The 18,418-nt window shown below is 31.0% G+C and overlaps 1 protein-coding gene across 1 annotated transcript in view; it reads left to right on the forward strand.

Moving 5' to 3' along the window:
• The window catches only part of LOC308652000 (solute carrier organic anion transporter family member 4C1-like), a gene marked incomplete at both ends in the record, with an annotated part of 46,736 nt that extends 29,343 nt beyond the window's left edge, over positions 1 to 17,393 (forward strand). Inside the window, 8 exon segments of the mRNA XM_081299660.1 lie at positions 2,080 to 2,176; positions 4,615 to 4,736; positions 6,498 to 6,616; positions 7,975 to 8,119; positions 8,671 to 8,866; positions 13,818 to 13,882; positions 15,765 to 15,902; positions 17,233 to 17,393. Coding sequence (XP_081155786.1) covers positions 2,080 to 2,176; positions 4,615 to 4,736; positions 6,498 to 6,616; positions 7,975 to 8,119; positions 8,671 to 8,866; positions 13,818 to 13,882; positions 15,765 to 15,902; positions 17,233 to 17,393 — 1,043 coding nt within the window.
• Positions 17,394 to 18,418: the final 1,025 nt, after the last annotated feature.

Here is an 18,418-nt window from a genome sequence, read left to right on the forward strand (position 1 = left end):
CTATTGTTTACTTTATGAGTATACTTGATCTTTGTCAAGGTAAAGAAATTTGGTTCTCATTTTACAAGTAAAGCAAAACAGGCTTGGTAAAAAGTTATTTGTAATGTCATAGGCATTTCCATTAGGTAAATGCAGTATTTCCTTTATTTAACTATTTACTGCTATAACCAGATGATTAATAAAATGCATAATGATTTTTGCTTATATCCTCCCCTGGGCATGCTAACCTTCCTGGATGGAAAGAACCACTGGAGAAGCCTTTTGTCTGGGTTGCCTAAATCCTGGGGAACTTACACAGAGTGTGGCAATTGTGACTGGTTACATCTATGTTAACTTGAATAGACTCCACAAAAAACAAAAAAACAAAAACCAGAGGGTGTGTAGAAACTCTTACATTTTCATTTTAGATTATTAACACTTTTATATGAGTCCTTTTTTTTCCCCTTTGTGAACTAATTCTAGGTAAAATTCCTTCTCTGAAGTCTAGAGCTAACCAGACTATGCAAGGTGCTTCATCTAATTATTGCCTGATTAATTTTTATATGAGTTTTCTCTTTATTGTTTTTTATTCTATCATAAGAAACTCATTGCTGTAGTACTGAAAGTCAGTGTGTTCGGTGTGGCCCTGACAGACTACTAACTCTACCTGGGCACATGCTTTAATTTTTTTTTTCTTTTCTTTTTTTTTTTTTGCCTCCAGTGCTGGCAGTTGAACCTGGGGGCTTTGTACAGTTAGACAACCATTTTATCACTGATCCATATGCCCAGATCTAGGTACATATGTAATATGGAAACTTCTATAGCAACTGTGTGCTTTACAAAAGTTTTAAGATGTCCTTACAAAATTGTTGGTTTAACTGAATTGGTAATCATTTCTTTAAAAGATCACCACTAAGCTAGGCATAGTGGCGCATGCCTGTAATCCCAGCAGCTTGGGAGGCTGAGACAGGATGATCATGAGTTCAAAGCCAGCCTCAGCAAAGGTGAGGCACTAAGCAACTCCGGGAGACCCTGTCTCTAAATAAAATACAAAATAAGGCTGGGGATGTGAGTCAATGGTTGAGTGCCCCTGAGTTCAATCCCTGGTACCAAAACAAACAAACAAACAAGATCACCACCAAAAAGAATTTATAAATTACTGATTTCTTGCATTTTTAAGATGCCCTTTTATTCATAAAGTATTTTTGAGTATGAATTCTTTATATGTACACAACTACTTATGAATTATATAGTTTAATTTTTCTACTAAAGTATTTTTTACTTTTTAAAATACAGCTGTATTATAAATTAAGGAAGTTGGCAGATAGATAAAAATTATGTTTTCAGATCATCTTCCATGAGCTTCATTTTGGAGACTTGATTTAGTACATTAGTTATTTTTGCCATTGAGATGTACTTAGTTTAGGTAAAAACTAAGTTTCCTCTTCTTTTTTGTATAAGAATGAAAAACCCAGCAGTAGTCTGTAAGTTGGTAATACAGTTAATTTTTTTTTATACACAGGAAAATGTTAAATATATAATAGACATAAGTTCAATTAAATCTTGCCTCTAGTTAAAAATGGAGAATGTCTAAAAACAAGAGGTTTAATGAATGTCTATTAAGAAATGGAATTAACAGCAGATAGAAGTTTCAAAATCCTTTTGTATGGCAATTTAAATACTCTCCAAGTGGGTGCAAAGTAAGGAGACTTCTTGTTTCATATTGTTTTATTTCCTGAGATTGTAAACACTAATTATCATTCATAGTACAGAATAATAGTAGATGTGCTACTCATGCCACCAGTGAACGTAATCTAACTTTCCATGGAGTTGCAATTATTTTGGCTTGTTGTAATTATTATAGTTAGACATACATTTGTCTACTGACATACATTTTAGATTCCTTAACATAATTATTGATAAAATGATACCATTCAAATGATATATTTATTGAATTTTTTGTAATTTTGAAGTAGACTTCCTTAGTTATATTTTTCTATAGCAAAATATTTGTCTTTTTTTCACTGTTGTTAGAGATGTAAACAAAGTTGTACATTTGGCTCTTTCCAATGTCTGTTTGTTTGTTTTCTTTCTTTCTAGGAATCGGCTATTCTATGTCAATCTTAGGCCCAGCCATTGGCTATGTTTTGGGAGGACAACTGTTAACCATGTACATTGATGTTGCTATTGGAGAAAGGCAAGGCAATATCTCTTTTTATTTCATTTGAGTCTATTTGATTTCAATATACTAACATCATAGATCATTTTCACTGTACTTATTCAATATGTCGTGGGGTTTTTAAGCCACAAAACTGACCATATACAACTTTTATATGATATCTTATTCTGGCTGCATTGCTTCATAAACAAATACCATACCATCTCTTGGTGTAATAATGTATTTATTCATAAATAAGGATATTTAATAGGGCTATGTGGTTAAATTTTTAGAAATACATTTTTTTCTAAGATTTCATGCATTGTTCAAAATCAACAATTCAATATAAAGTAGTCATGTTTTCTGTAGATTTAGTTGGGGACAGCTAGCCTGAAGTATCTGATGGGGCTTTGATTCTCAGAATAAATTTTCTGGTAGCTCTGATAATGTCATACAGATTACAATTATAATTATAATGTCATAGAGATCACTATTTTAATAACGTGGTAGTATAATAATAATGATATATAATATTTATCCTATACTATACTCCAGACAGCAAATGTTTCCAATAAACATAACTTACATGTTTTCTTACTTAATCTTCCCAATAATCCTTTAAAGCAGCTGATACTTACAGGTTGGTAAGTAGCCACAACATTATTGAAGTAGATCTTTTAATTGCAAAATCCACATTACCTGCCTTTACCTTTTCCTGAATAGACAAATAAATGACCTTTGCTGAGAATCTGTTTTTTCATTTTACCATTGGGAATCATAACTGCACAATCCTTTGCTTGATTATAAGCAATGAATAAGGAAATGTGGTCCTTCATATGTGATTTTTTCCCCTAGAGTTTTTAGTCTTAGTATAACCTTTTATAGACTGTGATAAGTTAAAACAAAACAAAGAAAAAACCCTCAAAATGGTTTAAAGATTTTGATGCAATACCTAGAATTCTGAAACTACTAGTGGAAATATAGGGAGAGTACTTCAGGATACAGATTGAGAAATGATTTTTTGGGTAGGACCCCAAAATTTCAGGAACAAAAGCAAACATTGACAAATTGGATTACATCAAATGAAAAAGCTTCTACACAGAAGAGGAAACAACAGACAACTTTACAGAATGGTAGAAAATGTTTGCTAGTTACTCATTTGATTTAGGATTGTTAATATCCAGATTTTTCTTAGGAACACAAAAATTTAACACAAGTTATTCAATTAAAGAATGGCAAATGATCTGAGTTAGAACTGCTGTTATACAAATAATTTGGCAAGAATGTGGAGAAAAAAGGAAACTCTTATACACTGTGGTGAGAATGTAAATTTGTATAGCCACTATGGATAATAGTATGGAGGTTCCTCAAAAATGAAAAACGGAGCTTCCAAATGATCCAGCTATGCTACTTTGGGTGTATATACAAAGGAAGTGAATGTAGCATAAATCAGATATTTCTGCATACCCACGTTTGTTACTGCACTCTTCTCAATAGCCAAGATAGGGATTCAACCTAGGTACAGATAAATGGACATGTGAAAATATTTTATACACACACACACACACACACACACACACACATATGACAGGATTAAATAAGAAAACATATATACACATATATATTTATGTGTATGTGATGTGCGTGTTTATATATACATATATAATGTATGTACACATATATCAGAAATAAATACATATATATGAATATTATTCAACCATAAAGAAAAATAAAATTCTGTCACTTATAGCAAAATGAATGGTTTTGGATGACATTATGGTAACAGAATAAAAGCCAGATACTGGAAGAAAATTATCACATGCTCTCTCTTATGTGAGGAAACTGAAAAACAAAATCAACTTGAAAGTAGAACAGTGATTTCTAGGGACTTGGGATGAGTGCCAGCGGACAAGGGGAGTAAGTGTAAAGATGGGTGGGTGGATAGGGTCAAGGCACACAGTATGCATGTGTGGAAATATCAGTGACTCCAAATCACTTTAGAAGAGTTTATACTTAAGTAAATGCTAAATGTGAAGCCCTGAATGTGGGCTTTCAACATAGGTCAGTGATTTTTTTGTGTGAGATATATTTAATTAATTTTAAATAATTATATAATAATTTTAAGTAATTTTAACATAGTAGAGGGTAAAAACAGCCATAGTTTAATAAAGAATCCTCCGAAATTCTATATATATGTTTTCAAATATCCATCATACTTATTAACTGTTAAATATTTTAAAATTTTATGTCACATTTATTGTTTTAAAAAACTTTGTAAATAATTATTCATTTAACTTATTAATGTCTGCTACCATTGTCTGATTATCATAAAAGGCATCAATAAAAATTTGGTTATTATGATAATATCATACTTGATTCTCTTTAATTTTCGAGTCTATGCTTATCATAACTGAGTTTTAATTAACAACATTGACTTGGCTTTTACCTCCTTTTTTTTTTTTTTTTTTTTTGTTTAGCTCTGGTATCACTGAGGATGATCCACGATGGTTGGGGGCTTGGTGGATTGGATTTCTCATATCTTGCTTCATTGCTTGGTCTTTGATAGTACCTTTCTCTTGCTTCCCAAAACATTTACCAGGTAAAAAAGTTTTCTTTAAAACCAGAGTGTTTTTTTCCAATTCTAGCAAGGATGGAGTTTTCTTTTTTTGGTAAGGAGATTGAACGCAGGGCCCTGTCCATTGAGCTAAACCCCCAGTCCTTTTCTTTTGTGTATTGAGGCAGGATCTCACTAAGTTTCTTAGGGTTCTGCTAAATTGCTGAGGCTAGCTTTGAACTTGCCATCCTCCTATCCCCACCTCTAGAGTTGCTGGTTATAAGTGAAAGTCACTGGGCCCAGCCAGATGTTGTTTTCTATACGGCTAATAAGATTGTACATTTGTCCACTTTGCTTTTGTATAGAATCTCAGGTGTGTACATATGTAAACTTTTGAATACATAACTTTATTTTAGACAATTTTTACTTGCAATTTTAATATGCATGTATTTCTCCTTAATATATATATATATATGCAATTTTAATATGCATGTATTTCTCATTAATATATATATATATATATATATATATATATGCAATTTTAATATGCATGTATTTCTCATTTATATATATATATATGTATATATATATACATATATATATATATATATATATATATTTATATTTTCATCTCCTTACTACTTACTAAATTTGTTTTAATTTGTTTTATCTGGAGTCCTGCTTTATTATATTACATTGTAAGATACAATATCTTTAAAACTCTTAGTTTGTATTTTGTTAATGACTAATTTCAAGGAACATTCTGCCTCAAATCCTTCATGTTAATTATTTGTGGTTACAAGTGCTTATTTTTTTCAATTATCATTGAAGTCATATTGTAATACATTCATTTTTATCATATCTTAGTACTAGACATTTATTTAAAAGGAAAAATTTAATAGAGAATAATGTTCATTGTCCTCTGAGATCTTGCTTCTGTATCTGAAATAAGTATATAGAAGTACTCTTCTCTAGGTTGGGAATATTTAGTGATTCCCATTGTTATTTGCAAAAAGATAGATGATTAATTTTTGGAAATGGGCAAAAGAGAACTTGACAGATTAAAAGTAGATGAACTCATTTATTTCTTTTTACTGCAGGTGTCCTCCAATTTATGATCTCATATGTTGACTATTTTCTCAGATTTATTCACATAGTACTATTGAAAAATGAAGCCAGGCCTAGTAGCACTTGTCTGTAATACCAGCTACTTTGGTAGGCTGGGAATTTGCAGGAGGATTGCAAATTCAAGACCAGCCACACCAAAGTAGATGTTCAGCAACTTAGTGAGACTTTTACTTAAAAGACTAGGGGATATAACTCAGTGATGAAGTGCACTTGGTTTCAGTCTCCAGTACAAAATTAAATAATAATATTGAAAATGAAAGGGACATTGTGATAGTAAATATTATTTTTCATCTACCAAGAATCTTAGAAAAAAAGAGGAAAGAAAAATAGCCATAATGTACTTTAATATATGAAGGTTGAGAAAGAGAAACATTTGAAATGTAGACAACATGTTAAGAGACTTGAAATGAAGGAAATATATAGGAGATGAGAGCAAAATTGTCTCATTTTAATGTTTAGACTGTTGGAACTTCCTTAGGTAGTGGTAAAGAAAGTTAGCTCTTGGGCCGGCCTCATCGCAGACATAAATATTTGTACCATTTTATTGACAGAGAGGAACTGTCCTCTTTTGTTATAGAATTTACATAGCTGTGGAAGTTTGTGTCAATTAAAAAGTAAGCATTTTTTGAAATGGTGAGTGGGATGATAGAGCAAGTACGTTTACTATTTTTTCCCCAGGTACAGCAAAAATTCAAGCTGGAAAAATTTCCCAGACTCATCAGAATAAGAGTAGTTCCTTGCAACACACAGATGAGAATTTTGGAAAAAGTTTTAAAGATTTCCCAGCTGCTCTGAAGGTGAAATAAACTGTTTTCACTTTCACTTTTTTCCCCTTACTTTCCTTCCATCCCTCATCTGCATGTACATAATGCATATGTAAAACACACACACAAACCTTTTTGTAGTATATTTTTGTTTGCTCATTTACTGAAATTCTACATTTTATCAACATCTCTTCAGATTTAGTTTTTTTCCCCTTGAGAACAACTATTCCAGAGTAGAATAGCTGAAAAAGCATGAGTTATTTTATTGGTGATATCAATAATCTGTGGTCCCCTTTGTTAACTAGCCCATTTTCCTCTCTTATTTCCCTTATGCAGTGCTTGATCACTTGTCACTGAAGCCTTTTCCTTCTCCCCTCAGCCACCTTTCGTCTCCTCTCCACATGTGCACATTCTTATAAGCTTGTTCATAACTTAATTCCAACTACTATTATTTTCTCTTACAGTAGCTCTGTTCTGTTTGATATATTTTCCTTAACTTATTTTATAAATTATAATTTACACTACTTTCAAGAATTATTGGTTTCCATTTTTTTTTATCCTTATACCTTCTGTGTAGAAATCCCTATACTGATTCAGTTCTCTATGAGTACGGAGTTTTATTGCTGCTTTTCCTTGGATGGGATACCACCTAATATCCTTGAATGTCTGAATAATATTTCTGACTAAATGAATATTTTGAGGGTCATTCCCCTTTAATTCCAGTAGTTTTGGGGTACTGTTTGTTCTTTTCTTTGTAAATGTGTTGCAGTTGAAGTTCCAGGTTAGTATGAGGTTGATTTTCTATGTGTTAATTTGCAAAAATTTTCATGTATCTGATTTCTAGTTAATGCTTAAGCATACCGATTAGAAGCATTCCAGCAATAAAGATATTTAGTTGTTCAACTTTATTCTAAATTTCAGACTCCTTATTCTTTGAGTGTCATTATGATCCTTAGAGACCAATCTCATCTGTGCTCATAGCCTCAAGGTTTTTGTTTAGTGGACATAAGAATTCAAAACACAATTAAAAATCAAATAAGTGGATTTATAGTACATGCATCTATAATAATAAGTGTGGGTAAGGAAACCTTTCCAAGTGAGCTTCTACCTTCTGTCTCTAGCCTGTTGAGTGTAATAAAGGCATGATCATGGCACTGATGAAGTCTCTATAATTCTCTAGATGCTTCACCTACCCATTTTCTCATTAATACATATGTAAATCTATTAATTATCCTTAGTTATATTTTGATACTGGAGAGAATGCTGTAATTTTACAGGCTAATATTGTGTTTATTGAAAGTTTTGATATTTCACAATGCTACCATTTTAATGCTGCACTTTGCAGTATAATCTTAGTTATTCATTTGGTCAACTGTATTTTTTTTCTTTAGAATTTGATGAGGAATACTGTCTTTATGTGTTTAGTTTTATCAACTTCTTCAGAAGCCTTAGTTACTACTGGATTTGCAACATTTTTACCTAAATTTATAGAAAATCAATTTGGACTGTCATCCAGCTTTGCAGCTACCCTTGGAGGTAAAACTTTTTCTTTGTCCTAACGTAATCTAATAATTTTACTTTACCACAGCAGCACATTTTCAGTAGGATAATATATAATTTTGAATATCTTATACCTTGAAATTTACACTTTATACTTAAAAATTTTCAATTTCTTTTTCTGTTTTTTAGTTGTAAATGAACACAATACTTTTATTTTGTTTATTTATTTTTATGTGGTGCTGAGGATCAAACCCAGTGCCTCACACGTGTGAGACAAGCGCTCTACCACAACCCCAGCCTCTACACTTTATACTTGTTTGGATAAAAGTTTCTGATTTTATGACAATTCATTGTATGAACCTGAGATAGACAATTCTATCAGGCTAAAGACAATATCTTCATGTTCAACAGTTAATTTTACTAAATCCTTACTTAATAAAACTACTTTCATTTATGCAGTATTTTTATGTTGGCTGAAAACTTCTGTATGTTAAACCATATTGTAGCTTGCTTTTTACTTTTTCCCAGTTGTCAGCTTGATTTACTCAGTATTCCTGTGTTTTCTCTCTTGCCTTTTTTCTCCTTAGGAGCTGTTTTGATTCCTGGAGCTGCTCTTGGTCAGATTTTAGGAGGTGTTCTTGTTTCAAAGTTCAAAATGACATGTAAAAATACAATGAAATTTGCATTGTTCACATCTGGAGTTGCACTTGTGCTGAGTCTTATATTTATTTATGCCAAATGTGAAAATGAGCCATTTGCTGGTGTGTCTGAATCATATAATGGGTAAATATATTTCAATGCTTTTTATATTACTATCAGAGTAGCAAACTATGTATGCATTTACAAGTATATGCATTCTTAAATTATGATTAATTGACTTTTTTTACTTAGAAGGCTTTTTATTTCTATGAAAGAGCATGTGGAATTTTTTGTTTTGTTTTACTTTTAGTCTGAATAATTGATATCTTCTTTAAAAAAATTGTGTTTGTTCAAAGAGCTTTTAAGAAGGAAATACCATATACTGGGTGGGCACTATACCTGCCTCAGGGTTACAAAGACTAATACAACACAATATTTGATTAAGAGATTCACACCTACCATGTGAATGTGTTCCCCAAATGTATATGTGTTGAAATAATTTCCATCTTTATAGGGCAATAGTATTTTTTTTTTTTTTTGTGTGGTGCTGGAGATCGAGGGCCTTGTGCACACAAAGCAAGCACTTTACCAACTGAGCTATATCCCCAGGCCAGTCAATAGTATTTGGAGGTAAGGTCTTTCGAAGATACTTGGAATAAGAGGAAGTATCTAGAGTACAACCTCCCTGATGATGTTAATGGCTTTATAAGAAGAGGAAGAGAGACCTCAAGCCGGCTTTCTTTCTCTGCCTTGCTTTATGATATCCTCTACCATGCTCTGATATAGCAAGAAGGCCCTTACCAAATACTGAGCAGATACTGGCACTGTGTCCTTGGACTTCTTGGCCTCCAGAACTATGAGCCAAATAAATTTATATTCTTTGTAAATTACCCAGACTAAGGTATTTTGTCATAGCAACAAGAAAACAAACTAAGATAACAATGTGGGTAGAATTTCACATTTTATTTTCCCGTTAATTTTTTTAATTAAGATTATTCCATATTTTTTTAAATTATTATTGGTTGTTCAAAACATTACCAAGCTCATGATATATCATCTTTCATACATTTGACTCAATTGGGTTATGAACTCCCATTTTTACCCCAAATACAAATTGCAGAATCACATCGGTTACACACTCACGTTTTTACATAATGGCATATTAGTGACTGTTGTATTCTGCTACCTTTCCTATCCCCTACTATCCCCCAACCCCTCCCCTCCCATCTTCCCTCTCTACCTCATCTGCTGTTGTTCAATTCTCTCCCTTGTTCCCCCCCCTTTTCCCCTCACAACCTCTTATATGTAATTTTGTGTAACATTGAGGGTCTCCTACCATTTCCATATGCTTTCCCTTCTCTCTCCTTTTCTCTCCCCCCACTCATCTTTGTTTAATGTTAATCTTTTCCTCATGCTCTTCCTCCCTGTTCTTAGTTGCTCTCTTTATATCAAAGAAGACATTTGGCATTTGTTTTTTAAGGACTGGCTAGCTTCGCTTAGCATAATCTGTTCTAATGCCATCCATTTCCCTGCAAATTCTATGATTTTGTCATTTTTTAGTGCTGCGTAATACTCCATTGTGTATAGATGCCACATTTTTTTTATCCATTCATCTATTGAAGGGCATCTAGGTTGGTTCCACAGTCTAGCTATTGTGAATTGTGCCCCTATGATCATTGATGTGGCAGTATCCCTATAGTACGCTCTTTTAAGATCCTCAGGGAAGATTATTCCATATTATTAAATTTTCTTAATAGTTGGGTTGAAAATAAAATAAAAGATTAAAATGAGGCTAGTCCCAGGTATACCATTGTTGTGTCTACTTAGAAATCTATGTGTATTGTAGAGAAATATGCAATTTGCTAATCTGTGCTATAAATGTGTTTCTACCTCTAACCAGTTTGACTATTTGCCTTTCTTTCTTTGCATTATTTATCTTGCTTTGAAATCCTAAGACACGAGAGGGTGATCAGGCAGGAGGCATTTCACAGCAGTGCATTTTGTAGTTCACAGTAGTGCTTTAATTATTTCATTAGATGTGCATGAGGCTGTTGAGGGAGGTGGTACTCCAGGTCCAGGACACCATAATTCTGTGTTATTCAGCATTTCAGATGGTAAAATGAATTGTAATTTGTTTGGAAAGTTTGTCAATACCAATAATCATGATTTGTAGTTGTTATTCACATGTCTATCATTCCTTCACATCAGTGTGATGCCCAGTGTACTAAAGTAGTGTTTGGTTAAGCTCCATAACATGTATACAACACTTGTTGAATGCTTGCTCTGCAATATCCTTATTCTAAAGGAGAGGTTTAAAAGCACGATAGTGAATGAACAATGACTTAAGTCATTGAGGATGTACAAAGTGCTATGTAAATCAAAAGCAGAGCTTTCTATTTGATTTGATTAGATTCAGAATGAGTTCATGGCCATATAAAAAACTGAGTTTAAATCAGGTAGAGATACAAGAATTTTGAGATTGATAGGTTAGAGAAGAGGGGAAGATAGAGGTGTAAATGCTGTAAAAAGTGAAGGCTAGATTCAAGGATCAGTTTGAATGGGGCTTCTTATGTTATATGTCTAGAAATATTAGAAAAATATCTAGGAATGTTGAAAAGTAGGTAGAAGTAAGTTGTGTAGACCTGACTTTCATCCTTATAAACTTTACACAAACTTATCACAAAAAAGCACCTTTTTTTCCATATTCTTTTTAGAAAAACAAAATTTTAAATAGTTTATTATTCCAAGTAACAAGATAGATATGAATTCACTTGATATTTTTCTGTTCTGCACAAGTGTTACTACCAGGTGAGCTTTCCTTAGCATAATCAGTAAAAAAGTCAAGGTGTGTTATTTGAGTTTGAGGAGGATATAGGGACTGATTATCAAGGTATGTCAAAATCTGGAACATAAAGATAGTGATTAATATATATGCACATCTCTTGGTGGTGCAAAAAACCCTGAAAGTTAGTGTCATACACAAACCCACATTCACCCATGTTTATGTATGTGTGTATAGAGAGCTATAAATAGAGATAGGGCTTGATGTCACAAAGTAGGTGTGACAATGTCTGATTATTTTTCCCTGTGCCCCCCAATTCTTAATTTTAGCTTTTATACCTGCACATTAAAATGTTTATGTCATGACCACTTAGTCAAAATAGCCTCATCCAAGAAACATGAGTATAAGAAAAAGGAAAGAGCAAATCAATAAGCTCAAGAAGTACCACTTCAGGGAGGAAGGGAAAGGTTGTGAGGATGCAGTTTCTAGTATAGAGGTGCAGAGAATCTTTACTCTGCCACATATAATTTTCTAACATTTTTATATTGCCTTGACATTTGATAAAATCCTTGTGTCTTAATTTGGTAATTAGTGCTGGTGATGATGATTTGTGTTTCATTTTGTATTTAAAACCTTATAAAATATGATATTCCAATATTTTTTTCTGAATATATCCATAGCTACATTTTCTTTGCTTATGAAATAGCTCTTGAAAGAAGCATAACTATTATTGCTATAGTTTCAGGGAATTACTTGCCTATTGTAGAGGCATAATTTTAGAGTGATAGTTTGAATTTAAATAAAAACTTAGTGTTTAAATTCTACTACTTGTGATAAACATGACTATTTTTAAAACATTAAAATATTTAAAGTAAAATATTTAAAAGTAATTCTAATGGTACGTGCATATAAACCATATACTTGGCAAACTCTTACTATTTTTCTACTAATAGTTTCTCCCTTGCCTTACAAAATAAATATTTATAAAATAGGGAGGCTAAAGTGACCTACTCTTCATAATAAAATGTACATTCTATGCACTGTAGTTTTCATTATTCTATCTTATACTTTGTGTATTCTCAGTAATTATTTATAAATAACATGAGAATTATATATTAGAAAATTTAAATTTGAAAATTATTGTATTAAGGCTATTTCTGAAGGTGAAGGGTTAGTTTCTCTGTAGTCCTCTCTCAATATTTGTGCTGGAAATTTTTTGTGAGTTGAGGTGGTAATGTTTGTGTTTGTCAATAAAATCATAAACCTGGCAACAGCATGTAGAATAGGTTAGACTAAGGAGAGACTCCAGGCAGAGTGACAGATAACTTATAAAATAACTATTCTGAATCTTTCTATATGAATATTAGAATTATGTTTTCTGTTTTTGTGAAAGATGCTATTGGCATTTTGATAGGAATTATATTGAAACTGTAGAATACTTTGAGTAGTAGATATATTTTAACAATATTAATTTTTCTAATCCATGAGCATAGGATGCCTTTCCATTTATTTTTGTCTTCCTGAATTTCTTTCATTATTTTTTTAAATATTTTTAGTGCATAAACTATACTCCTTTGATTACTATTATTCCTACATATTTTTATGCAATTGTAAATGGGATTGATTACTTAGATTTACCTAGTTTAGTTTTTGAATAGTTTATTGTATCAGTCCCAGAATTTTACTAAATTCATTTGTTAATTCTAATATTTTTGGTGGAGTCTTTAAGAATATATACATATACATATACATATATATATATATATATATATATATTCACACACATATAAATAATTAATATAAATCATCTGTAAAAAGACAGTTTTAATTTTTTATTCCCATTTTTATGCCTTTTATTTCTTTTTCTTACCTAAGAACTTTGGTCAGGAATTCAAATACTGTGATAAACAGAAATTGTGGTATTATATTCCTATCTCAAAGGAAAGGCTTCCAGTTTCTCACCATTAATTATGATGCTAGCTATAGGTTTTTCATATATGAAACTGTTCCCTCTATACCTAACATTTGAGAGATTAGGTGTAGAGGGAACATTTAAACATGACTCTTCTCCTTTACCTTTGTTAAAATTCATAGGGTCTGGTGATGTTTTTTGGTGTTATTTAATTATGATAAAACTTTTCTTCTTTTATAATCCCAGAATGATTAAACTATAAGATCTTTTAAATAACCTGTTTATTTATATGCACATTTACTTTTTTATCAAAATGCTAAACTGATATAGATATGAACTTGTTCGAAGAGTGATTATTCTATATAACCTTTTTTGGTCTCACTTGCATTTAATATTTCCAGGTGTGTTAATCAAAATCAACGATCTCTAGCATTAGGAATACAGTTCATGCTACTTCGATTATTAGGTATGTCATTTCATTGGTAATTGTTGGCTATTTTGGTTCATTGATTTTATGAATATATTTCTATATGGTATATGCCAAGAAAATAATTAAAATAAAGAGGAAAACTATATAATTGTCATTTAAGAAAGCTATTTTCCAATACTCAGGATGTAACATTAATTATATACCACATGATAACATGACAACTTTTCACTTACCCAATTTGTTACGGTTGTTTCCAATCATGTTGCAAATATAACTTTATAAGGTGTATCAAATTTACTTAGAATATAAAATAAAATCTTTAATACACAATTTAATTTATCCCTGCTTTTATCTTTATTTGTGACACTGTTATGATGCATTAACAGTAAAAAATAATGAGTTAAAATATGTCAGTAGCAACAGTGGTGTAAACATTTTTACAAACTAAGAACCAATGGGAGAAATAATATATTCTAGAGAATTTTCTAAATTTTTAGATATGGGAGTTTGCAGATGTAGAAAGAATAAAAAAGAAATATAATAAACATAATATTGTGATAATTTATTAAAATAAAAATAAAAAAGAACATTAGAGATTACCTAAAACAAATTTCTTATTTTTCTCATGAGTAAATTAAGTTTCTAAAGAATTCAGGGTTTTGTTCATAGTTACACAATTAATAATGGAAATGAGACCAGGAAAATGATCCTTTTCAGTCAATTGCACATATATATATATAAAATTTCAGTTGTTGATAGACTTTTTTTATTTTTTATTTTTTTTATATGTGGTGCTGAGAATTGAACGCAGTGCTTCACACATACTAGGGATGCACTCTACCACTGAGTTACAACCCCAGCCCCAATCAAGTGTATTTTTGACTCTATCATGCTACATGTTATGAAAGCACAGACCAGATATAGCCTGTTTTTTTCTAAGAAGTACTACTGGAAATCTGACATTTGACTTGTAACAATTGGAAGTGTCTTGACTATAGTCATCTTTGAGTGTCACTGGAGGATTTGTTCCAAACCCCTGCAGGTACCAAAATCACTGGATGCTCAAGTCCCTAATGTAAAATGGCTTAGTATTTGTATATAATTTAGGCATATCCTGTTTTTCCATATAGGTCAATCTGGGTTGGGGCTAGAGCTCAGTGGCAAAGCAGTTGCCTAGCATGTGTGAGGCACTGGCTTAGATGCTTAGCACCACATAAAAATATACAAATACATATAGGTCAATCATCTCTAAATTCCTTATAATACATAAACAATGTAAGTGCTATGTATCAATACAACTGTTATACTATATTGTTTAAGGAATAGTGACAAAGAAAAACAGTCTGCACGTGTTCAGTATAGATGAATTTTTTAAAAAATATTTTCAACCTATTGTTGGTTAGCTCCAATAATGTGTGTGTGTGCATGTGCATGTGTGTGTGTGTAAGAAATACTCATGTTTATTAACATGTTACATACATGTGTGTACTCATACAAATTCATATTAACTTGTATACACAACACATGTATTATATATATTATATAGTTCAACAGACTTACTTTTATATTATGAGTAAGCATTTTGATTTTTAAAATCTATAATAGCTAATTTCAAAGGCATATTCATTAAGTTATAAAAACAATGAATTAAACTCTTTACTAAGTTAAATTTTAATATAATATATGCTTAAGATTTCTGTTAGTATTTTTGAACTGATTACAAATATATAATTAAATATATTTATTTAAAAGTATTTTATCTGTCTTTTTGCCTTGTACATGAAATGATTAACTTTCTCATTGACAGTCTTGTGCCCATTTTTATGTATGTAAATATACGTATAGCTATATATATTAAAAACTTGTGATTGCAAACTGTAACCTTTACCCTTTTGTATTTTGCCTATAATTCTTCTAGGCACAATACCTGGACCAATTATATTTGGTGTCACAATCGACAGCACATGTATTCTCTGGGATATTAATCAATGTGGAATTAAAGGTGCTTGCTGGATTTATGATAACATAAAGATGGCTCATATGCTAGTAGGTATAGGTAAGTGACTTCTTGAAAACTTTAGAGTAAATGTGAAGTAAAAAAATCTCATTTTTGGTTCCGTAAGTCATAGGAGTTATGGAAAGTTCAGTGTAAACTGATGGACAGTCCTGGAGTCCTGAGCAGAAATCATTTGCTACACCATGTAATGAGAATCTCTGAAGACAGTCTTCAAGGCTCAGTCTTAACTAGAAAGTATAATTTTAACTTTCATTATTTCACACATCGTATAATTTTCTTTTTAAATTTTTTTTCACACTTTTTTATGGGAGTTTACCCAAAAGCTAAAGATAAATTCTGAGAATGATGGTCATCTAGGTGTTCAGGCTTTGGAAAACATAGACCTGCTGTAGGGAAGTGTCCTTTGGTTCTGAGACATGTTGTAATAAATTTTTTATAGTTTTTTTTTACTGTTTATAGCATTTTATTATTTTTTTATATATTTTTTTATTGGTTGTTCAAAACATTACAAAGCTCATGATATTATAGTTTATAAGGTTAGTCTTGATGCTTAACCCTATTTACCTTTTATGGTCTGTGATATTTTGATTAAATAGCAAATGAAAGTTAAGATTAAGGAAGTAGAGTAGCACATGTAATGTGTAGTAGTATGATAAATTTAAAATTTAAATTTCAAAAATAACTCAAGTAATTAGAATATTTAAAAATAGAGAAGTGTTTAATATTTTTGTATATCTATGTAGCTCCTCTTTCCACAAATATAGTAATGGTTGTATCAATGAGCATTCCTGATTTTCAAATATACATTTTTAAATAAAATAGTAATGATTAGTAAAAAGAAATCAGCTTCTAGAAAAACTACATGGCAAGATCACATTTAATTTATTCTACTGGCACTTATTAAATGCTTAGTATTGTGGTTAGAGCTAGTTTTTCTTTGCCTCATTGATTTCAAAACCAGAGTTCTTTGAAAACAGATCAAAGTTTGTGAAGTAAATCTTAATGTTTCATATTTTTAGGTAATACAGCAGGGTAAATTTGGTTAAGTAGTAAATGTGATATATTTCTGTAGAAGAGTTCTCCTAAGAACTCCAAAGGTTTTTTTTTTTTTTCATTTGAACACGAAACACCTGCAACTTATTCAAGTTTAAGAATGATATAGGCTATTTTATTTTATCACAGTCACTTGGTTACTTATGAATTTCTTAAGATATGATAGTGTGTTAAATTTATAAATAGAATGTGGATTTACTTAATCCCACACAACACTTACTTGACAAGAATATGCAATCATGACCATGGATACAATAATTACTGTATATTTAACTGAAGGGCCAAATACATCATTAATTTTTATTTTTCTATTTAGCTGTTACTTGTAAAGTTATCACCATTTTCTTCAATGGATTTGCAATCTTTTTGTATAAACCACCACCACTGAACACAGATGTGTCATTTCAAAATCAGAATGCAGTTGTGACAATGGTTACAGTAGAAAGGGATCTCAACAAAGCAGGAAATGAAGGGTGAAGAGGAAAAGATTATTTGACAGTTGGAAAATTGACCTCCATTTCTAAGAACACACAGTGCCACAGCAGCATTATCTACCGAGTATAGTCAATGGTATTTTAAACACTGATGGTTTATAATCACATGTGTTTGTTGTATATGTATGGACTCTTGATTTTCATACAAGAAACAGACCTGTGCCTTCAAAGCCAACCAAAGCCTCAAAACACACACAGGCTCACTTATTTTTCACTGTCTAGGTATGAAATCTCCAACCAATAACAAGAAAAATAGCTAAAAATTAGTTTAAAATCCATATTTAAAAAACACCATGATGAAAAGTTTTTATTTTGTTTACAACTTGTTGCATTTTTGTCTCTAATAATCTAAACGTATTTGGAAAACTTGTAATGTAAAAATTTAAACTAATCACTGTTATGTTATTGTTTCTTGGAATTGTGAAAGTCCGTGAATTTAAAGGCAGCTTTACAATGTAATTTGTTTTTAAATTACATATATTAATCTGATTTTTATTTTACTAAAGTTAAGTTATTGAACTATTTAGAATATAGGTAGGTTAGTTACATTCTTTGTGTCCCAGTATATGAAAAATTTCAACATCAAATATACAAGTTCATTTCAACATAAGATTTCCAGTAGCTGATTTTTTATGTTGCTGATTTTTAATACTTATTTTTTTTTGTTCTGTGATAGTATTATTCAATTATATATTTCAGAAGAAAGAACCAGCTTCCACAATGAAAAGTGCCAATTAGACATAAAAAGATTCCTTAATGTGATATTACTTGTATACAGAATAATTTTTCTTAATTTTAAACCTGATAACCTAGCACATTACTTAGACTACCTACAATATTGCTTTGCACATAGAAGGCATCTATTATTGTTATTTGATTAAAACATTAAACCCTGTTCTTTGCTGCATTTAGTATAAAGGTGAAGTATTCCATAAACCTGATAAAATTATAAATAAACTTCATTTATGTAGGTCAGATTTATGTCAAATTTACTCAATATATAGAAGA

Source organism: Spermophilus citellus (assembly GCF_964194105.1).
Source record: "Spermophilus citellus genome assembly, chromosome: 1".
Classification (NCBI taxonomy): domain Eukaryota; kingdom Metazoa; phylum Chordata; class Mammalia; order Rodentia; family Sciuridae; genus Spermophilus; species Spermophilus citellus.